Source organism: Phodopus roborovskii, unplaced genomic scaffold, assembly GCF_943737965.1.
Source record: "Phodopus roborovskii unplaced genomic scaffold, PHOROB, whole genome shotgun sequence".
NCBI classification, from domain to species: domain Eukaryota; kingdom Metazoa; phylum Chordata; class Mammalia; order Rodentia; family Cricetidae; genus Phodopus; species Phodopus roborovskii.
In genome coordinates, this window is record NW_026125444.1 from 15,383,483 (window position 1) to 15,407,001 (window position 23,519).

Here is a 23,519-nt window from a genome sequence, read left to right on the forward strand (position 1 = left end):
TGTCCCTCCTATCTCCTCAGGAACTGACACCCAGCCCAGTCCCAGTCCCTGAGCAGCCCAGACGGGGGAGGCAGTTCCCAGGGACCCATCCCTTGAGTAGGAGTCCGGGAAGGGCTTGAAGGTTCCCTGGTGTCTGGCAGGGGTAGTATGATGGTCCGTCTTCATTGTTAACTGGGTTTAGAAGCACCGGGAAACATACCTCTGGGTGTGTTTATGGGGGTGTTTGCAGAAAGGCTTAACAAGAGAGGGAGGACCTGTCCTTAGTGTGGGTGGCATCGTTCTGTGTGCCGGGAAAAACGGTAAGGGACATGGGGTAGCACCGCGTTCATTTTTAACTTTCTTCTTCTTTTCCATCTTCTTCCTCCCCCTTCTCCTCTTCCTTTCCCTTCTTTTCTTTTTGACACAAGGCCTCATGTAGCTAAAGCTGGCATTGAACTACAGGTCAAAGAGTGTGTCATATTGCCTGACAAATTTCGTATGTATGTATGTATGTATGTATGTATGTATGTATGTATGTATATATTTAGGGTTTGGGTTGTAGTTCAGTTACAATGTTTGCCCAACATTCATGAAGACCTGGTTTGATCCCCAGAACCAGGTATGGTGGTACATACCTGTAATGCCAGCACTCAGAAGGCAGACATGTTTGAGGCCAGCCTGGTCTACATGAAACCTGTCTCAATAAATCATTTTTAGTTTACTTACAACCAAATCTGCCCTTTGTTGATTACAGTTCTGAGGTTTTTGTTGTTATTGTTGCTTTCTTGAGACAAGGTTTCTTTGTGTAGCCCTGGCTGTCCTGGAACTCTCTCTGTAGACCAGGTTGACCTTGAACTCACGGAGATCCACCTGCCTCTGCCACCTCCCCGCTCAAGTGCTGGGATTAAAGGCATGAATCATCGCCTGAGTTCATTCATTTGTTTGTTTGTTTTTGCAAAGGCACAGCCACATTAAGACCCTGGAATCACGCCCACCACCCTGACTATTCCTTTTAGACCAGCGAGTCTGTACTCCCTGGGCCTCCCTCCTTTTGTCCCTCTGGTCTCTCAAGGGCCTCTTTCTAGCTGAAACAGCTCACTCTCTTGCGCGCCATCTCAAGGGCACAAAACCACCTCTGAGGTACAAACAATATTGGGTCCCAAATGTGGGGAAGGAGGCCCCTGGCATCTGGGTTCCTTTGCCCTCTGTCTTGTATCTGGCTCAGGGGAGGAGAAGGAGAGCAAAAGTTGGGGGCCTGTCTCAGGGGCAGCCTGTCATGGGGGTCAGGAAGCTCTAGGCTGTCAGAGTGGAGGGATCTGCCCCCTTAGCTCCACCTCCTCTGGGCATATAGCCGGTTTGAATGAAAACGGCCCCACAGGGCCTTAGGGAGTGGTACTATTAGGAGGTGAGGCCCTATTGGAGCAGGTGTGGCATTTTGAAGGAAGTTTGTCACTAGGGGTAGAGCGTGTCCCTGGGGGGGGGGTTGAAATTTCAGGTGCCCAGATCAGGCCTCCTGCTGCCTGTTGATGTTAGACACTTGGCTCTTTGTCCAGCATCTGCATGCTGCCCTGCTTCCTGCATAAGGACAATGGACTAATTAGATGTTTTCCTTTGTAAGAGATGCCATGGTCATGGTGTCTCTTCACAGCAATAAAACCCTAACATGGACATCCAGGATGGGCGGTCACTATAGTAACTGAGAAGCGGCAGACTGAGACAAACGCCCTGTGGAATAACTGTTCTTGTGTTTATCCCTGTCACTTGCCCTGTGTGCAAGGCACTGGACCTTCCTCGTCTCCACCTCAAGCAGTGCATTTTTGCTGCTGACAGTGCGTTGAGTCAACTTTACAAATGAGACACCAAGACGCAGAGAGACCGCACGGGTCAAGCAGCTAGCATCACCCAACAGCAGCGGCAAAAGAAACTTAATGGTGCAGTCGACGTCAGGTCCCAGTAGCTCGTTGCCCTGTTGCTCTGTGCCTTCGGGTAGACCACCTCCTCTTGCTGAGTCTCAGTGTCTTCAGGTGAAGGGCAAACAGACCCTGCCCTGTGCATGTGGATGAAATGCGGCCTCGGGTTTAGGGATAGCAGGATGTGTGAAATATGCCCATAGCTTGAGTTGTGCCCCCTTTCCCTGGATTAGTACATCAAAGTTCTACCCTCCAGTGCCTCAGAACGTGATCCTCTTCGGAAACAGGGTCATTGCACATGTAATTAGTTAAGCTGAAGTCATTAGAGGGTCCTTACTCCACTACAACTGGTGTCTTTATAAACGTAGAGCCTGAGTGTATAGCTCAGTGGTACAGTGCTTGCCTGTCATGCCCTGGATTTGATCCCAAGCACTCAAAAAGGGGGACACTTAGGTGCAGAGGCACGCCCACAGAGAGGATGCCTTGGTTTTGAAGATGAAGGCAAAGGTCTGGGTGACATTTCTGCAAGTAGAGAGTCATCAGAGACAGTGATGAGGTGGGAGATTCAGCTCAGTGTTGAAAAGCAAGCTCCAAGACTGATATCGGGGGTAAAAATACTTGTTGTAGAAACGTGAGCACCCGAGATAGAAATCCCAGCGCACACACACAAGGGTGAGCACCTGAGTGGTGATGCCTGGAATCCATCCTGGAAGGAGAGAAGGAGATGCTCAAAGATGTCCTCTGACTACAGGAGCCCTGCATCATGCACATCCTCACCTACATATCACACACACACACTCACTCATAAACACACTGATGAGCATACACACACTCACATACACACACATTCATAACATATACACACTCAACACACAAAATTACTAGCAAATAAACTTTTAAAATTATTTTAGATGAGCACATGCCTTTAATCCCAGCACTTGGAAGGCAGAGGCAAGTGAATCTGTAAGTTCAAGGGCAGCCTGATCTACAGGGTGAGTTCCAGGACAGCCAGGGCTACTCAGAGAAACCCTGTCTCAAAAACAAAAACAAAAAAACAAAACAAAACAAAAAACAATCTATAAATAAAGAAACCGTCTTTGTCTGTATGTTTGCTTTGTTTTTCTAGACAGAGTTTCTTTGTGTAGGCTTGGCTGTCCTAAAACTAGGCTGTTCTCAAACTCATAGAGATCCGCTTGCCTCTGCTTCCCTAGTGCTGGGATTAAAGACATGCCTCCTCCACCAAGACATGGCCATAGAATTTAACCCATCCCCACCATATAGAGAGAAATAAATTGAAGAGAGTGCCAAAATTCATGAAGCTAATTAGCAAGGAACTCAGCTTACTTACTTGGTAAATGGGGGCACAAATAACATCTGTCTAGAGACTGACTGGCTGCAGTTAAAAACATGAAGATGTCAGAAGGGCTTAACCTGTGTCTGGCATTGGTTGCAAACTCATTAGTGTAATCTCATGTCTGTCTGACTCCTACAACCTGGTCAAACCATCCAGGCATGTCAGCACCTCTGTGGCTTTGGAAGTGCTGTCGAGGAAAAGGAGGGTGGGAACAGGGAAGGCCCTGTAGGAAGGGCCGGCCTACATGGGCAGAGGATCTCCCTATTCTCTAGGCCCTTCAGCTCCTCCATGGTCCTGTGTGCCCGACACCACAGTTTGGCTGGGCGTCAGGGTCTTAGTTTGGAAAACTGAGGGTGCAGGACATTGGCCTTCAAAGACCTCAACTCTTTGTCCACTCTAGTGAAGCCTGGCACCTTCCTCTTCCCTGTAAACACCAAAGGAAGGAGATGGCTCAGCCTGTGAGCCTCCCCAGGGACCTTTAGCTCCCAGGTTCCCGCTTCCTTTACCCTGAGGAGGTCCTCAGCTGGTTCCCATGGGGCCCGCCCATGACCACTGCAGGAGTCCCAGAAGACTGACTTCTTCCTTCCCCTTTTCCTCCTTACCTTCCTACACGCTTCGTAAGCCATGTAAGCTACAAGCTCTAGACTGGGGGCAACCAGGAGGCCCTGGCCTCTCAATGACAGAGTCCAGCAATGGGGAGGGAAGTTGTTTGGGGCAATGCTTATGCTGAGTTTAGCAGATTCTAAGACAAAGTGCAGGAGGGGTGGCCATCGAACCAGTGGAGGCTGGTGCCTTTCTAATCAGGCCAAAGGTGGGGACCTTGCTAACACTAAGTGACCCAAGGAGGGCGACTGGATAGGAAGCCCGGAAGAAAGTGAGGCACCTTCCTCACAACCATTAAAGGGAATGAGAAACCTTGGCTGTGGGAGTTTAAATGGGGAGCTACCAGAGGTCAGGAAATGCTGGGGGTGGGTGGATAGAGGCAGGAACATTCCTGAAGGCTTAGGGCCAACTTGAGCTGGCAAGCCCAAGGCCCAGGCAAAGGGGAGTCCACTCAGGACATCAGGGAGAGGAGAAACGACCAGCAAGGGAGAGAAAGGGAAGTAGCGTTTCTTTTTTTAGTGAGACAGAGGAGCAGAGAGTCAGCCCCTGGGATGGAAGTGGCTGTCTGCACAGCTTCCTAGGCCCCCAGTTGTGGAAGAGAGACTGAGTGTGGGTTGGCAGGGTGAGGATCTAAGTCTGAAGGGGGCCCATGTGACAGTTCTGGCTGAATGGGGGACTTCCAAGTCATACCTCAGAAGGCTCAGAGGAGGCAGCAGTTAGTAAAAACAGGGGGGGAAGCTCTGACCCCAGTGTCCACAGCACAGGTCATAAAAACACTGGAAAGTTCCAAGCCAGAGCAGCTGGGTTACATCTGTCTCAGCTCTGAGTCCTCCACTGACCCCAAGCAAAGCCTCCCCTGTGGTGCTCCCTGACAGGGCTCCAGCCTAATCATCGACCCCGCAGACTGGAAGCTCCAGGACAGTGGTTTTGAACAGAATAAATTTGTTTACCACCCTATCCTGGCAGGTGCAAGGTGCCTGCCCTGACATCCCTCATCTGTGACAGGGATGGGACCATGTCACTTTACAGATGGAGAGGGGGCTCGAGCAGAGGAACCTGACATCCAGCTCATGAGTTCTCAGAAATGTGGTGTGTCTGACAAACAGACCAGCCTGGCCAGAGAAAACGGGGTTCCTGTACGGGAGTTGGGCGGCAAAGGCAGCTGGCATCTCCCAGGCCCTGTCTAAACCAGCTGGCCTTGAGGTGCTGGGAGTCTGTTTAGCGTCTCCTCCTCAAGCTTCTGGCCGCCTTCCGTAGCTCACACTGGTTTCTTTCGGTTCCCTCTGGTGGCATGGCTTCCATTAACCCCCTTTGTGCGTCTACTCATACCATGGCTTTGTCCACATGCTCAGAGGAAGTGAGTGGTAGGGTCATGTCACTGATGGGGCGTCACCAGGACCCTTGATGAGCTCCCAGGACTGCAGAGGACACTGACTGAGCAAAGGGAACTGAGATTCGTTTCAAGCAGCAGCCTAGAGCCTCACTTCCTCTTGCCTTATGATGGCACAAGAAAACTAGAGGATCCTTCGTCGTAGAAGAGTTGGAGCTCTGGTCCCTGAATGAGCACAACCCTTCCTTCCTTCTAATACATGTCTCTGGCTCAGGGCAGCTCTTGGCTAACGAGCTCCTTGGTAAGAGACGACAGGATCTGAATGGAGCAGAATCTTTTCAGGGCCCCGTTTATCATATGGCCTGCTGTGAGTCCAGTAAAACTGTCTCCCTTCTGAAGGCAGGGGATGAGATGCACAGGTTTATCCAAGCATGTGTATTGTGGATGGGACCTCTGCTGCACATAGCCCCTGCTGGCTTTTGGTGAAGTTCAAAGGCTCTGGGTGGGGCCTCATCAGTGGAAAATAGAGAATGTGGACTGGGTGGGTACACATTGCCTGGAATCAGGGCTGTTTGTGTGTTGGAAACTTCTTTTTTCTTTTTGGTTTTTCGAGACAGGGTTTCTCTATAGCTTTGGAGCCTGTCCTGGAACTAGCTCTGTAGACCAGACTGGCTTCAAACTCACAGAGATCCACCTGCCTCTGCCTCCCAAGTGCTGGTATTAAAGGCGTGGGCCACTACTGCCCAGTGTTGGGAACATTTGACAATTAAAAAAGGCTTTTCTTGGCCATTACCCCAGATACACTTCTAAACCAACAGAATATTTTTCTATTACATGCAACTGACCAGAGAGCTGGGGTACACACAGCCCAGTGGCAGAACATTTGCCTAGCATGACAGGTCCTGAGTTCAGTCCCTACCCAGCAACATGGAACTGACCTCTGATAAAAGCAATTCTTATTTTGTGGAGGACAAGGTTCAATTCTGTAGAAGTTTTTCCATCCTCAGACTCTCAGCCATCTTCTTGCTTCAGCCCAAAGATCGGGGATTCAGGTAGGTGCCCCCACAGGAAGCCAGAAGTTTCTTTTGTTTTGAGGCAGGGTCTCATGCAGCTCCAGTTCACCACAGTCAGGGAGACGGTGAACTTCTGACTCCCTGCCATGTTGGGATTACAGGTATGGACCCCCATGTCTGACTAAGGTGTTCTCCGTTTTAATGAAATAAGCCTGATGTGGTGGCACCTGCAATCAATCCTAGCATTCTTGAGGCTGGGAGAAGAGGGTTCCCAGTTCAACATCAGCTTAGGCTACATGGTCACTCCTTCTCATTAAGCTCAGAGGGGATGAGAAAGAATCGGAGCAGGAGGGAAGAGGTGTGTTGGTTGGAGAGATCAGCAGCTTAGAGTACTGGTTATCTCTGGGAGCCCACTTGGTGGAAGGAGAGAACCAATTTCTGCAAGTTGTCCTCTGACCTCCACCCTTGTGCTGTAGCTTACACGCTGGCATGCATGTACATATATACACATGCATGCACACACATACACAAATATAATACACAAATGCAATAAGAGGAATTTGAAAGAAGGAATGAAATAAAAAATAAAGAAAACCAGCTTATTCACACACACCCCTTTCCACTATTTACTTACTTTTTGAGAAAAGGTCTCTCTGTGCAGTCCAGACTGGCTTGGAACCGGACATGCTTAGGCCTTTACTGCCCAGAGCTAGGCATGTGCGTCCACGAATGGATCCACACATGGTTTAAATTTAAAGACTATGAAACAGAAGGAGGTGTGGCTCAGTGTAAGATAGTGATGTTTTCAGCAGAAACAGTAAGACTTCTATTTTATAGGCAGGCTCCAGTGACGGGAGGGAGAGATATACACAGAGAAGGAAAAACAAACCCACAGGATTCATTTCGCTCATCGAAGTCCAATCCAGACATTCCTGGAAAGGCAGCAGAGGTGGATGAAAAAGCCAAAATTTTAATTCAGCTAAATAGTACCACTGTGTCTGTCAGTAACTCCAGGCTCTAAAATATAAAGGGTAAACAGTATGTCTAGAATACACACACACACACACACACACACACACACACACACACACACACATATTGCTATCTAAAAGTGAAGAGCGGGGGCAGGTTGGTAAGCAACATGGCTCAGCAGGCAAAAGTGATTGCTGACAAGCCTGACATCCTTAGTTTAAACCCTGGGCCCCATATGGTGGAGGGGAAAATTGACTGACTCCAGTAAGTTGTCCTAGACCTGTGTATACTCAAGTGCACTCACCAATAAACACACAGAATACATTCAATAAAATTTTAATTTTACAATTCAGAACATTTCTTTATTAAAATATCTTTAGGGCTGGAGAGGTGGCTTAGTGGCTTAATGCACTTGCTGCTCTTGCAAAGGGCCCTGGTTCGGTTCCCAGCACCCACCCATGGGCTCACAACAGCCTGTTAACTCCAGTTTCAGAGATCCAACTCTCTCTTCTGGTCTCTGCAGGCAATGCATGTTCATGATGCAAGTACACGCACAGAAAATACTCATACATATAAAATGAAAATGAATAAATCATGAAAAAGAATTTAGATGTAAAATTACAGATAAATTAAATATATATAAAATAAATAGGCAATTAAAGCTCTCTCTTATATATATGTATATGTACATATATATTTAAGCTGCCTGTGATGCTCCACCTGAAATCTCAGCTACTCTAGGAATCTGAGCCAGAAGAATTGCTTGTTGCAGGAGTTGGAGACCAGCATAGGCAGCATATCTTTTTCCTTTCAAAATACTTCCAAAAGATAAGCATAATAACCTTTTAAAAATTATGAGAGGGCCCAGCAGGCAGATATTAGTGCACCTGCCCAACATGTGCAAGCTCCATCATCAGTAACAAACAGAAAAATAAAAATTAGTATAGATCATGAACAATGCAAGACAGGACTGGTTCCTCACCAAGCCGAATTTCAGCGGAAACCAGACATTAAAATCACAAACTGGGACCTGTGACATGGATCATCGATTGGATAAAAGCACAAACCAAGACAACCTGAGTTCAATCTCCAGGACTCTGGGAAGTTGTCCCTCAATTTACAGCCCCCCCCATCACCGCAACAAAACAACAAATAACACCAAATGCAACAACAAACCAGAAGCTGACTCAAGGAGTAGATCCAGAAAAACCACTTTAGACTCCCAGATAATGTGTTGTTCACCCAAAAGTTGAAGAGTGGGAGTCAGCAAGTGACAAATGTCCCTGCATGAACAGGATGTTTGAAAAGCTGAGGCCGGTTTATGAAGTCTGTGTGTGTGTGTGTGGGGGGGGGTTCAAATGGCAAACCCATGGTGAAGTTAGGAGCGAAGGAGGCGGGACTGCAGCCGCTTGGGGAGTCGGAGTCGGTAGTGTAAGCTAAGGCTGAAAGGGGACAGTGGCCCAGGGTATGCTGGAAGAGGGCTCTGGGTTCTGCAGCCTGCGGCTTGGTCGCCATAGGAAGCGGAGGACCAGGGGGCTCTCGGTCGACTCGAAACGCCCGGAATTGTGGCTCCATCGACGCCTGTGCACGGCGGATCTCCAGCTCCAGGCGGGCGCGGACTGGGTGGGGACCGGCTACGGGGTGTTGGGGACCCGTGACGCGTGACTCTGTCTCTCCAGATTCCCGAAGGTGCCGGAAGCCGATGCGGGCCGCCGAGCTGTCTGCGCCGGGTCCCTGGCCTGGCACTGCGCTCCTCGCGGTGGGCGGTGGCCGGATCCGTGTAGGGGACCGGGGGTGGTTGCGAGGGCGGGGCGGGGCCCTGCCCGAGGCGGGGGCGTCACGATGCGGAAGTGCGGGGCGGGCTTGGCGCCCCGCGGGAGGCGCAGCTCGGTGAGGGCTGGGACCGGCCGCAGTGCCGGCCCGGGGCTCCTGGCTCCCCGCGGGCGCACCGGAGACAGGTAGGTCCGGGAGCTGTGGGCTGTGCTGGGTCGCGCGCCCGGAGGGCGGTGGGAACCGTCCCGGGCTACTGAAGCCACTGCTTCGTCCCACGGCGGCCTGCGCCCCCCGGGGACACCTGCCAGGAGGGCCGGCGGGCGCGATCCCGCTTCTCCACGGTGGACGCTCATCGCTGGCAGCGCCCCGCCGACGCCACTGTCTCCAAGGCGCCCCACACCCGGCCAGCTCGGGGTGCAGGGCTCCGGCCGCCATCGTCGCACAGGCGCCGGGAAAGCCCCGAGAGGCTAGGGACGGGGGACGATTGACGAGTGCGCATCCTCCCGTGCCTCGCTAGGGTCAAGGGCCGAGGCGCACAGCCCGTCCTCCACACCTCACCTTTTAGAGTAAGAGGTTGAGGTCCCAAAGAGCTTAAAGCCAAGGACCGGAATTGGTGGCAACAGGGTTTGTGGGGGAGACGGTGTCAAATAGTGGCTCGTAGCTCCAGAAGGCCGCCGATTTTCTTAAGAATAATCGGCGTCGCAATTCTCGGTCTGGTTTCTTGACGGCCTTAGGAAGGAAGCAACTAAGAATCTGCAAGTGGAGCGAAAGTGTTAGCAGTGTGGCTGCAACGCGGGCGCGGGCGGGGAGATGCCCCGGGCTGTCATCCAACCGGTGCAGGTGTCTCCCGGACCCCAGGTGTCTCTCGATCTGGGCCCCTAAGGGCCCAGAGGCGGTACCTAGGAGCTGGGGTGGAAGTGGGCGCTTTCCTGGCCTCCTCATGGCATAGCAGAGCGCGGCGTCCCCAGCCAGAGGAGAGGCCCGGGAACTAAGTCAGACCCTGCGGTGACTTCAGGGGCTGAGCCAGAGAGCCCCGCGTTCTGCCCCGGGTGGAGCCTGCAGGAATGAGCAGGAGGGACCCGCCTAGCCTCGATACCAGTGCGGGGATGCGTGAACAGGACCAGAAAGGACGTAGGCTGGGCTGACGGAGGAGGCTGGAGAAGCTGGGGTCCCTCGGGTGACGACCTTGTGGCACAGAATCCGTCCCTACTCCTTAAGCTCCCGGTTTAGGACTAGGAAAGAGGTAGGAAACCACCGCTTTTAACTAAAGTGCTGCTTCGGGGCTTTCCCTCGCACTCTGGCCTTCTCCCCAACTTGCCCCTGGGAGGAAGCTGAGAGAGGGTTCTTCCTGCCGCACCTGCTGCCCCAGAATCTCAGCCTGTCTGGACTCTGAAGGGGCAGGGCCCCGGGAGTGTCGCTCACCTGGGAGGGCGGGGCTTAGGCTCATGTGTGATGCAGGTAACCCCTCGCAAGTTCCTTGAACTGGGCGTGAGGCTTAGAACCAGGCAATCCGAGAGACAGGAGGGGTTTGAAGTTCTGCCTCTAACCCTTCCGTTGTGGCGGCACCTTCCCACCAGCCCTCGAGAGCCCTCAGTGACCTGACTGCCCAGGTGGCCTCTCCTGGGACTCCAGGCCCCTGGGGTGAGCTGTGGGGACTCTCCACCCCAGCTGGGATTCAAAAGCTGCTTATCAGGATGCGTCAGAGCCTAATTATATGTGGGGTGCTTCCTCGGGTTTTCAGCGCTCTATACCCATTTTGACTCTTCCATGGAAGACGGTGGTTTTCCTCTACAGGGCTGATAGCCACAGATGTCAGTCTGGGTGCTGCATCCACCTTACTGCAAGCCTCCAGACCCAGGGGAAGGTAGCTATGGTTAGACACTGGAACTGAGAACTGACAGATCTAGGATCAGACTCGGATCTGAGCCTTCTCTTCGGGAGAACGGAGTTTGGGGGGGGGGGGATGGATGTTGAACTTGGCCCTGCTCAGGGAAAGGATCCTATGGACCTCGCTGCTGGCAGCAGCTTCTGTGGCTAAGTGAATACCTTGGCCCTGGTGGCCTGGCTTGCTGTGGGGATCTGTTCTCTATGTCCCTACTCCATGCCTCAGGGATTGCTACTTGCTAACACTGAGGCCAGAGTAACAGTTTTATAAACCTTTCTCTGAATTAAACATGGAGCTGGGGCAGAAAGCTGTACTGGTCCCTGGCTCCTTGATCCCTGAAGCACAGAGCAGGGGGGGGGGGTGAGTCCCTCTGGTCACCCTATTCATCCCACCCTTGGCCAGCTACAGGCTGGACTGTGGGGGGAGGGGGCCTTTAGGGAACTCGCCTATCTGGTATCTACTTTCTCACAGTCAGAACTGTTCCAGCTTCTTGAGAGCTATAAGTAAAGACACAGGTGATTGCCAGTAGGCTCGAGAGATGGAATGATCTTGAGAATATGGGGGAGGCTGCAGACACTCTCACGAATTTTCTCTATGTCCCCTCCCTCCATCAGCCCACAAGTCAGCCCCATGAGTCAGATTTCTGAGTTGTCCCATCAGGGCCACTTTCATTTCCCTTAGGTCAGGGTGGGGGCTGGTGCAGAAAGAGGAACTAAGCCGCTGTCTTCTTAAGCTTGGGGGCAGGGCTGGGAGCCTTTCCACCCTCCCAGTCCAGAGCTGGCATTACTGTTCACGGGTCACTGACATCTGAGCCATGCATTGCCCTGAAGCCTGCAGAGCGACACTCTGCTAGCCAGGATGTGGCCGCCACAACCCAAAAGATACTGAGCTGCAGGGGCAGCTGAGGTTGCAAACTCCGGCAAGCCTGCTCAGTTTTGTTCTGTGGCTTCCTCTCTGAGCAACGAGTGCTGGCACAGGGGCCTCCCTCTTTTCTGCCTCTGCCCCTTGGTCCAAGTGTTCAAGACTAAGGGCACGGACAAGAGAGGGTCCCAGGACTGAAGAGGACAAGGGGGAGCACTAGACTGTTCTAAGTGAGGGGGCAGAGGGAAGGCACCAGGCTTTCACGTGTCCTGTGGACCTAACCCTAGTGAAACAGACTGTGGCCTGCCCAGGGGCCTGCCTTCAGTGGGCAGCTGTTAGGCCTGTACTTCCTGCCACCGTGAGTGTGTGACACACAGGTCTGTGAACACTAGAGCAGTATTTCTCAACCTGTGGGGCGTGACCTCTTTGGAGATCAAATGACCCTTTCACAGGGGTCACACATCAGATATTTACATCATGATTCATAACAGTAGCAAAATTACAGTTGTGAAGCAGCAATGAGAATAATTTCACGGTTGGGGTCACCACACGTGAGGAACTGTGATAAGACTTGCAGCGTTAGGAAGGTTGAGAACCACTGCTCTAGAGGCTTCTAAGCCTGAACGAATGTGAGGAAAGGAGCAGGGACCAAAAGCTGGGTCACCGATGGTGTCAGAGTGGTGCCATCTAAGCTGGGTGCTCCGTGTCGTTTGAATGGATTAATGGGGTTTCTATAAAGAGGTCGGGGGGAGAAAGCGTCATCCCTGAGAGAAACTGAGGAGGAGGACCAGTGATCTTAGCCAAAAGGCCCAACAGCAGAGCTCGGCCAGCTGGGTGTGAACTCACCCCCAACCCATCCCCAGTCTGCTTCTGTCTAAAGCCGGCCGCTGTTAGAAGCCTGAGCTAGAATTCTAGTGTGGAGGATTTACTGGGATGGGGAAAGGCAGTTCAGGGGAAGGAGTCCCAGTGAACTGCAGAGTTTGGAAAGGCTGAGCAGGAGCAGGAGGGTTAAGGCAAGGTGGACTAGCCAACCCCAGAGAACTGTGCTTGCCACCCCTGTTAGCCCACCTGCATGCACGGGGCCAGCTTTGACTGTGCTGTGACTTCAGAGTGATGGGTGGGACAACTGGCACCTCGAAACAGGAAGGAAGGTTCGTTGAAGGAAGGGGCCCACAGCACCCTCTAGCACAGAAATCTCGCTTTCCCCTAACAGCAGTCACAGCTTGAGTGAGTCTGGGACAAGAAAGCTGAGGGTTGGAAGGCAGGTTTGACCTCAGACACCTAAACGGACTGGAGAGAGAGCCCATGACTCCTCCACCCAGGGCATGGAGCGTCTCACTGTGAATCTGCTGAGCTCAGCTTTGCTTTCTCCTGCAGAGCCCTTTACCATGAACCAGCCAGCCCCGGGGGTTCCCCCACCACCCCGACGCGTGAGGCTGAAGCCCTGGTTGGTGGCCCAAGTGAACAGTTGCCAGTACCCAGGGCTTCAGTGGGTCAACGGGGAAAGGAAGCTCTTCTACATCCCCTGGCGACATGCCACACGGCATGGTCCCAGCCAGGATGGAGACAACACCATCTTCAAGGTAAGCCTCAGATAAGGTGCTGTCTAGACAGCCTCTCCCCAGCAGAGAGGCGCACAGCCATCTCCTGGAGGCTGTCCACTCTGCCAGCTACCGTGGCACACATGCCTAGGCTTGGACACAGGATCACCTCTTCTACACTGTAGCCTAGAGCAAGGTGAGGATGGAAGATCTCTGGGAGGCCTTCCTGCAACTCCTTGTAATGCTCCTTGCTCTTGACTCACCGTTACACAGGCGTAAACATTTAGTACATGCGTGAACTAAGTGAAGCCAGCAACTCAGCTTTTAGACATCAAATCTTTTAGTTTTGGTCTGGGTTTTGAGTTTATAATGCCCAGCTGGCCAGACTCTCTGTTGTTGTCAAGGCTGGCCTTGAACTTGCCATCCTCCTGCCTCAGCACCTCCCCCCAAGTGCTGAGATTATAAGCATGTATCACCATGTCCAACAATCTCTAACCCTAATGGTGGACAGGCCTTACTGCAATAGTTATATATAATTGCAATGTCTTAAGGTCCCTGTATGGGTGTTATGATAAGCAAAATAGGAATATAGTCACATTTAAAAATGTTGAAATGTGTTCTATTTTGAGAGAGGGTCTCACGGTGTAGTCTTGGTTGATCTGGAACTCACTATGTAGTTTAAACTGGCCCTATACTGGTGGCGATGCCTCCAGTGTCTTGGAATGCCGAGCATGTACCACCATGCCGAGCTGGCTTTTCAAAGAAATCTTCATGGTGGGGAAGAAGGCCAGCCTTGCTCATGCTATGCACTTTCTGTCACTAGGGACAGCCCCACCCTATACTTTGTTTATTATATTTCTTGAAATAGTCTTACATAGCCCAGGCTGGCCTCCAACTTGATACGTGGCTGATTCCGACCTTAAACTTATGACCCTTCTGCCCTCATCTCTGAAGTGCTTGGATGACAGATGTGTGCCAAGACACCCAGTCCACACGTATGCTTTCAGCTTTTCTTATTTATTTACTTATGTATGGGGGCTGTGCAGGTACCACGGCACGTGTGCAGAGGTCAGAGGACAACTTGCAAGAGTTGGTACTAGAGCCAGGTAGTGGTGGCACACACCTTTAATCCCAGCACTCAGGAGGCAGAGCTCTGTGAGTTCAAGGCCACTCTGGTCTACAGAGTGAGTTCCAGGACAGGCTCCAAAGCTCCAGAGAAACACTGTCTTGAAACCACCCCCCCCCAAACCCAAATAAACAAACAAAGAGTCGGTTTTCTCCTCCCACAATATGAAGTCCAGGGATCAAACTCAGGTTGTCAGACACTACAAACATAGTGGCAAGTGCCTTTATGTGTAGAGCCACTTTGCTGGCCCACACATACTGATTTACAGCCTGCATCTTTCCACCCAACATCAGGGTTAGCTTTCTTTTCCAACATGCATCTGCATCACTTTTTGTGACAGTTGTGTAGCCACCAGAACGATTCGTTCGGTATAACTTACCTACTCTCAGTTTTTGGACATTTCAGGCTGTACTTCTCTGTTAGGGAAAACCATAATTCTACCCTTTGTCTTAACGGTTGGTTTAGGTCTGTAGTCCTGAGTTAAAAATTGTTAGACCAAAGAGGTGCTGATTCTAAAATCTTTGAAATCATATATTTTACCTTTTATACTTGATTCTTACCACAATTTGTGTGGATATTCCTGTATTCTGTACAATTCTATCAAAAGTAAATGTTAGTTTAAAGAGAAGAAACACTTGTAATCCTGACATCACCAGATTGCCATGCAAAATAGTAAGACCAGTTGGAGGCTGAGGGTCAGTGGTAATGAGAATGTGCTTAGCATGTGAGGCTCCATGATCCACCCTTAACACAATGATGATGACGACAATGACGACAGCTGGGCCTCTAATACCAGCACTTGGGAGATGGAGACAGGGGGATCAAGAGTTCGAAGTCATCCTCAGCTATTTAGCAAGTTTGCAATTAGCCTGGACTACATGAGGCCCTGTCTCAAAAGAATAAGAATAAAACACCAATCACTGAAGCATACCTACAGCAGGCACAGCTGTGACTCCTTGAGTCTTCCCAGGGACTGTCAAGGAGGGTCCAAAGCAGAGGGAGCTTGATCTGGCCTGCCTGGCTGCAGACCCAGCCTGGCTCCAAGTCACCAGTTCTTCCCTACCATATTTTCTTGCGTTCCTTTGAGATTGTACCTGTTGACCATCCTAGCAGCATCGAGAAGCACACAGAATCCACTGAGCTTGCTTGAACTCTGAGGGCTGGACAAGGCTTGGTCATATCCACCTAATACAAGCAATGCCTGAGCAAGGGTTAGCCTAATGGCCAAAATTCTCAGCAGTGACTCCTGCAGGACAAGAGACTTGCTGGGGCATCAGTGTCAGGTATAGTTCCCTACAATCCGCAACCCTCTTTTCCTTCCATAGGCCTGGGCTAAAGAGACAGGGAAGTACACTGAGGGGGTGGACGAGGCTGACCCAGCCAAGTGGAAGGCCAACCTGCGCTGCGCCCTTAACAAAAGCCGTGACTTCCGTCTGATCTATGACGGCCCTCGAGACATGCCACCCCAGCCCTACAAGATCTACGAGGTCTGCTCCAATGGCCCTGCCCCCACAGGTATGATGTTCGGCCCTGTGTGACCATCTGGAAAGCTGTGGCCTCTGGGTGCAAGAGAGCCTACGGACCTTCCAGCCAAGTGCTCCAGGGTGTGCTGTGGGGGCTGTGTAGGTCATAATCCCAGGGCTCTTGGCTTCTGGGGAGATCTTTCTCTACTGCTTCTCGATGCTGGGTCCTTTGACTCATCCATACTTGGGCAGCTTTGTGAATCAGGGAACCCCAGGAGATTGGGGCAACTTCTCTGGCTGTTCAGATGGGGCCTCAGCCTGGCCTGCGTCCTGTCTTGCCACTGACACCCTGTCTTGCTGTGTCTCTCAAAATGCAGAATCCCAGCCCATTGATGATTACGCTCCTGGAGAAGAGGAGGAGGAGGAAGAGGAGGAGGTGTGTGGGGCTGCGTGGTGGGAAGAGGGGCTGTACTCACCAAGCTCCCACACTAAACTGGCTGGGCTGGCCCTTCCTTTGGCGCCCTCTGTCCTCTCTAGTTCTTTGGGCCGTCCTTTGACTCAGAAGAACAGAGCCCGCCCGTCTTGTCCCTCCTAGGGCTATGTTGTTACAGCGTGTCTGTGACCTCCACCACAGTTAGTCTCGTGGGCACAACTGCCTGCAGAGCGTGCATTTGGAAGTGGGGACAACCACAGCTTTCATGACCTGCCGAGGACCACAGGTCTGGGACCAGCAGAGGGCTCTGGTCTTCGCTGGACTGAAGCTGGGGGGATTGGCGTGTTTGTCGAGCACGGTTTCCTCAGCATCCCACCAATTTAATAACCTATCCTGCCTTCCCTCCTCCTTTTCCTGTGTCTTCCCTTCAGCTCCAGAGAATGCTGCCAGGCCTGAGCATCACAGGTGGGGCTGGGAGGTGGTGTGTTTGCCTGGGGTGGGAGGGTGAGGGATGGAGGGTGAGGGATGGGGGGTGAGGGATGCGGGGTGAGGGATGGGGGTGAGGGATGGGGGATGAGGGATGGGAGTGAGGGATGGGGGTGAGGGATGAGGGTGAGGGATGGGGGGTGAGGGATGGGGGGTGAGGGATGGGGGTGAGGGATGGGGTGAGGGATGGGGGGTGAGGGATGGGGGTGAGGGATGGGGGGTGAGGGATGGAGGGTGAGGGATGGGGGGTGAGGGATGCGGGGTGCTGGTGTCTACTATAAGTGATAGGCATCCTAGGTACTTGGGAGGGTGCTGGGGGAGGCAAGTCTGGGAGTCAGGTCTGGGAGAGTTCTTGGAGGAGACACTAACAGCTGTGTTCCCCATCCTCTGCAGAACCTGTTCTACCCGGGCCCCCCATAGCACCCTACTCCTTACCCAAAGAAGGCGTCAAATGGCCACCTGCTCTCCAGCCATCTGCAGGGCTGGGTCCCCCTGCCCCAGATCCAAATCTCCTGGCCCATCCCTCTGGAAATCATGCTGGCTTCGGGCAGCTTCTCCCTGAGGACCTGGAGCCTGGGCCGCTGGCTTCCAGCCAGCCCCCTACAGAACAACTCTTGCCTGACCTGCTGATCAGCCCCCACATGCTGCCTTGTAAGAACTCTGGTGGGCTGGGTAGGTCGGCAGGGCAGAGCAGTGAATGGGGACGGCACAGGGTTGACAGGCCAGTCTTCCTGGGTCAGGGATAAACTGGGCAGGCTGGTGAGGTTGGGCTCACAGCCTGGGCAACCTGACGCTCTGCTCCACAGTGACTGACCTGGAGATCAAGTTCCAGTATCGCGGTCGTCCACCCTGTGCCCTTACCATCAGCAACCCACAAGGCTGTAGGCTCTTCTATAGCCAGCTAGAAGCTACCCAGGAGCAAGTGGAACTCTTCGGCCCTGTGAGCCTGGAGCAAGTGCGCTTCCCTAGCCCAGAGGACATCCCCAGCGCGAAGCAGCGTTTCTATACAAACCAGCTGCTGGATGTCCTGGACCGTGGGCTCATCCTCCAGCTGCAGGGCCAGGACCTGTATGCCATCCGTCTGTGCCAGTGTAAGGTGTTCTGGAGTGGGCCCTGTGCCTTAGCCCATGGCTCACACCCCAACCCCATCCAGCGGGAAGTCAAGACAAAACTCTTCAGCCTAGAGCAGTTTCTCAACGGTGAGGTCCTTTCCATGCTCCTCCTGGCTGTCCCTCACTTGGGATAGGGTCCTCACCTCTAACTAGAGGCCTTAATCTTGATGCAGAACTCATCCTGTTCCAGAAGGGTCAGACCAACATTCCACCACCTTTTGAGATCTTCTTCTGCTTTGGAGAAGAATGGCCGGACCTCAAACCCCGAGAGAAGAAGCTCATTACTGTACAGGTATGCCCCTGGCCAGCTCTGCTGCAGCTTGGTTATTAGGAGACATGGGGCTGGAACCTTGACCCAGGATAGAGACGGGGCCCTCTGGGCCATGAAGATTTGGTGGCTAGGGCTGGAGGAGGCAGTCCACTATCTGCCTCTGGATGTCTTCATGCCCAGCTAGATTGAACAGCCCTGCCACAGCTCTCCATGCCCTGTCTTTCCTTTGCTCCCCAGGTGGTACCGGTTGCAGCCCGGTTGCTATTGGAGATGTTCTCGGGGGAGCTTTCCTGGTCAGCAGACAGCATCCGTCTGCAGATCTCCAACCCGGACCTCAAAGACCACATGGTGGAGCAGTTCAAGGAGCTGCACCACATCTGGCAGTCCCAGCAACGCTTGCAGCCCATGGTCCAGGCCCCTCCTATGGCAGGCCTTGGTGCTGGGCAAGGGCCCTGGCCCATGCACCCAGTTGGCATGCAATAACAAGGCTACAGGTAACGGCTGGCCTGGGCTTCCTGGGGCAGCTGTGGAGATTGACATGGCAATGTAGTGGCCCCAGCAGGCCTGGCTTGGCTGCAGGGTTCTACCTCTGAGTCGGCCCAAAAAGGACATAGAAGAGAGGCCGCAGGTCACATTCTCCCTAAAATTCCATTTGAGCATGGTCTTGCAGTGATTTATCTAATGTTTGGCTCTGAAGAAATGTAGCCAACAGCCCTAGTTGGAGGGAGGGAACATCGCTAGCCTGGGGTCTAGATACACAGGTCCAATTACCCCAGGGTAGCCAACTTTTATATTTTCCCCAATTCCTCTAGCAAAAAGCGCCAAGGAGTGTTGGTGGGGCTCCCGTAGAGAATGGGACGGATGGCGTTCCCTAGGTTGAGCCTTTCTCATCCTCCTTCTGACGAGGATGTCACTAGATACTTGGGGCTGGCAGCTGCCCTCCTTCAGGGTTTAAGAAGCTGGGGTAGAAAGTAGAATTTAATATATTTTTGGATTAATAAATGTTAAAAAGCAGATTTGTCCATTTCCTGACTGTGTCCAGGGCTAGCAGCTCTTCTGTTCTAGCCGGTTGGCCTTGTTCTCAGTACCCGATCTCCAGTGGGGAGGGGTGGGGTGCCTGGCACAGGGGTTGGGGAGAGCCTGCCTTCTGGTCAGGGAGCCTGCTGGGCCTTCACAGACCCCTGGCTGGCTCTGCTTCAAGGAAGCAGACGTGGAATTTTAAATGTATGTTGCCTAAAAACTGCCCAAACTTTCCCAGAAGAATGAGAAAGGAGTAACTGGGATTCTAGCCACACTTCAAACCATCAAAATCTGGGATCCGTTTTTCCTTTTGAGACCAGGCTGGCCTTAAACCCCGATCCTCTATCCTTGACTGTCTCCTAATGTATGAGCCTAACAGCCTAATGTATGAGCCTAACGGCTGGGGATGTAGCTCAGTGGTAGCTTGCTTAACAAGGCACGGGCCATAGGTTTGATCCTCTGTAACACACATTCAAATGAGGAAGGTTTAGCTGGGTATGGCGCTCATACCTATAACCCTGTCACTGAGGAGGCTAAGCCAGGAAGCTGGGCAGTTCAAAGCCAGTCTGGGACAGCCTGCCAACAAGAACAGAACATGTCTTCATGCATGTGCTACTAACGTTAGGATTTACATGCAAATTGGTGGCTCATTCCTGGAGTCTGGCTCACAGGAATAATCTTCTAGTCCAATTCTTTTATTTTCTCACTGCAACCCCCATCTGGCTCCTTACTGTTATTTTGAATACTAGAAATAACATTTCATGTATAAATATCCAGCATGTATTCTCCTAAAAACATTTTGGGGGACACCAAGGATGTGATCTACCACTGAGCTAAATCCCCAGCTATTAAAGAAAAAAATTTCCTTTAAAGCTTTTTTTTTTAATTTTTTTTTTTTTTAAATCAAATACCCAGTTTATGGGGCTAGAGAGATGTCTTGTCAGTATAGTGCTTAGAGGATTCAACTTTGAATCCCCAACACCCATGTTACCAAAAAAAAAAAAGACACTAAGGTGATGGGAGATGTCATTCTTTAAATGTTTCTCATGCTGGTTAATGAATAAAGCACTGTTGGCTAATAGAAAAGGAAGATAGGAGGGGCTAGGAGATAAGGAGAAAATAGAAAGGAGTAAGGAAGAGTCGAAATGGAGAGCCTGGAGAAAGCAGAACCGCCATTCCTCTGCTCTCGGTAAGACCACGTGGAAATACATAGAAATGGGTTAATACTTAAGACAGAGCTAGCCGATAAGAAATAAGTAACTGGCCAACAGAATTATATCTAACACAGAGTCTCAGTGTGTTAATTGGGGCTGGCGAGACGGTGGGACAAGACCAGGCAGCAGGCAGAAAAACCCTACTCGTTACACTAAGGTATATGTATGTGGTCACTGGGAGGTAGAACAAGGGAATCCCCAGAGCTCACTGGCCAGCCAGTCTAGCCAATCAGTGAGGCCCAGGTTCTGTAACACCCGGTCTCAAAGAATGAGGGAGACTATGTCCACCACTGGCTTCCAAATGTGTACACACAGCCACACGAACACATATACAGCAGCCACACACAATCTAATGTTCATAGTTGTAAGGCCATCAGAGCAACTTTATTCTCAATAATGACCAAACAGCACTGTCTCCGATTACGCCTGTTGGGTGACATACTTTGCTTACTGCTGGGGTTAGATTCTGGAGTCCCCCTGCCCCCAGGCTTGATTGGAATCTGACTACTGATTAACGAGTATTCGAGTGTCCAGCACTGGCTGGTAAGATAACAGTGAGAGCCAGAGGCGGCTCGGCCAGTGAACATGTGAACATGCTTGATCCCAGGAATGTCCTCTCATCTGCCTCCCGTGCTGTGCTACACCTGCCCCTCCCCCATCACATAAACACAGACAAAATAATGTAGCGAAAAAGGCTAGGTTTGCACATGTTTGCCTCTTCACGTTTGCTAGATACTGGCACAAATGACATGAATATTTAGGAATCTCACCAATAGGGTATACTTTCAAATGTGATGTTTGTTAATGTGACAGGTGAAAACCAGTATCTCATTTTCATTTCCTATTATGAGCGCCGAGGAGCTTTTCACATGGTTGTATGGTCTATGCACATGTTTAAAAACTAAATGAACTGAGATGCTTGGGAAGTAAAAGCACCGTGTTCAAGCGTGACCCGAGCTTGGAAGGAGAGAACAGACTTCACAAAGTCAGCCTCTGACCTCCACATGTACTCAGTGGCATGGGTGTGGCCCCACATCATACACACACAATAATACAGTTTAAGAAAATAAAAAGAGAGGTTGGGGATGTAGGCTCAGCTACAGGATGTGTGCTTTCCAAGGGAAGCCTTGAGCGCCATTTCCAGCGCTACCAAGAAACAGTTAAAGAATCCAGAACCAGGTTTGGAACGCGCGCGTGCGCGCACACGCGCACACACACACACACACACACACACACTCTCTCTCTCCTCTCTCTCTCTCACTCTCCTAGCACTTTAGGAGAACACAATAAGGAGGTCAAAGCCATTCTGAGGCCAGTGAGACCCTGTCTCAGGAAAGAAATCTTCCCACTAACACTTTAGTTAACTCTTTCCTACCCTTTTGGTTTCAGGACTACATCCAAGATACTTACTTGGTTGTTAGATTTTTACCTCCAAGGCCTGCGAGTTTTTTTGTTTGTTTTGAGACCAGGTTTTACCATATAGACCTGGCTGTCTTGGAGCTGGCTCTGTAGACCAGGCTGGCCAGATCACCTCCCAAGTGTTGGGATTAAAGGACTGTGTCACCAGGGCCCAGCCCTATGAGGTTTTATTGGTGGTTTTAAGTACAGAGGGCCAAGAAATGCCCTTCCTCTGGCCTCCATGATGTGTGCATGTGAGCCCTCCCACTCACAGATGCATCACTAGTGTGTCCACTACCCTTCTAGCTACGGAGATGACTTCACAGGTGTATCGTGTGTGTGTGTGTGTGTGTGTGTGTGTGTGTGTGTGTGTGTGTGTGCGCGCGCGCACGCGGCTCATTCCTTCACAAAGAACCAGCAGTCCCTTGAAGGGCCTGACACCGAAGGCGGGCCTGCCCTTTAAAACACATAGGTGGGTTAGCCACATCTTTGTGAGGCAGGAAGGCGAGTGACTGCAAAGAAAAACACAGACTGGTAAAATTTTAAAAATTGGTTTTTATTTTTTTCTGTCTTTTTTTCTTTTTTCTTTTTTTTGGTGCTGTTGATTTATTCTTGAGATGGCTACACCACAGGACAGAACAGTGCCCTTGTAATGTAATGGCAATGCAAGACCACACTCCCTCATTAAGATCTGCTCTGGGTTTCCCACTCTAGCCTCATGTCCCAAGAAGTCAATTAATTTTCACACTTTTTAGCAAAATACAGTAGTCCTGTAAATACATTTCCTCCATACCTTCTTTTTGTTTCTTGCCCCCTCCTATGTCTGTGGATGAGTAATTCACTAAGAAGAACAAAGATTGAATGCACATCTGTGTCCTCTCCACCCGCCCCAGCTTTGGATTTTCTCCCAAGGCTGATGACAACTCATGTGAACTGGAGTGGACCCAGCAACTCAACAGGGTCAGGGCTGGGCTCCACATGAATAGCAACTTTGGCCCTGGCGAGTTCCATCATCCCTGACCGTGACATAAAGCGGACCAGGCTCCTTGTCTGGCCGTCTCTAGAGGTGGGGCAGCTGGGGTGTGCGTATGCTCCGTCTGTTCACCGTGTTTAAAGGAAGGAGACCAGAGGAGGGATGGCCTGCTTTTCAATTCCAATTGTAGCTGTGTCCCTCATTCGAACCCCCGCGTTTCCCTTGGGAGGGTGCCTGTCTCAGACAGTTCTCGCTGGCATGTGTATGTCTGTGTGCGCCCTGCATGCTGGTGTGTGTCTATCAGTGTGTGCGTCATCTGCTACCAGGTGAGTGTCACAGTTCTGGTCACATCTCAGCTTTCCTTTTTTTTTTCTTTTTAAAATTTCCTTAAATTATTTTTCCTTTTAGAAAGAAGAAGTTCACCAGGAAACTAGTTCTTGTCCCACCACGCCGGACAGGCTGCAGCCATCTTTAAAAACCGCGCTGTTTCTCCCTCACACCCCAAACGGGCTCCTCAGGATGGCTCGGGAGATGGAAGGTTCTCCCTGTCTGGCAGCAGCGAAGGCCCGGCTGCCACAATGGAGGTTTCTGATTGTGGGACACAGTCTGGGTTGTTTTCTTCCTGTCTTCTAATAAAAACAGACATTCCTGGCGAAAGAGAAGAGACAGTAGGTGGCTGGGCCAGAAGACACTGAGACACTGAAAGCCAGCCCGAGGCAGCGCAGCGCTGTTTGCTCAGGCACTCTCTGTGGACGCTGCTACAGAACCCTCCTTAACAAGCAAGCCCAACCAAAGATTTGCT

The 23,519-nt window shown here is 51.4% G+C and overlaps 2 protein-coding genes across 3 annotated transcripts in view; one reads left to right on the forward strand and one right to left on the reverse strand.

Moving 5' to 3' along the window:
- Positions 1 to 9,022: 9,022 nt before the first annotated feature.
- Irf5 (interferon regulatory factor 5) lies at positions 9,023 to 19,122 on the forward strand. Its single transcript, XM_051175818.1, has 9 exons — positions 9,023 to 9,119; positions 13,058 to 13,263; positions 15,673 to 15,862; positions 16,188 to 16,246; positions 16,675 to 16,708; positions 17,123 to 17,380; positions 17,536 to 17,928; positions 18,015 to 18,133; positions 18,350 to 19,122. The coding sequence occupies exons 2-9, from the start codon at positions 13,069 to 13,071 to the stop codon at positions 18,593 to 18,595; spliced, it is 1,494 nt and encodes a 497-aa protein (XP_051031775.1). The 5' UTR covers positions 9,023 to 9,119; positions 13,058 to 13,068; the 3' UTR covers positions 18,596 to 19,122.
- A 3,157-nt stretch (positions 19,123 to 22,279) lies between these two features.
- Positions 22,280 to 23,519, reverse strand: part of Tnpo3 (transportin 3) — a 65,840-nt gene continuing 64,600 nt past the window's right edge. For both annotated transcript variants that reach the window (XM_051175815.1, XM_051175816.1), the window contains one exon: positions 22,280 to 23,365. The gene's annotated coding sequence lies outside the window, so the exon portion shown is untranslated. The remainder of the gene's footprint in view (positions 23,366 to 23,519) is intronic.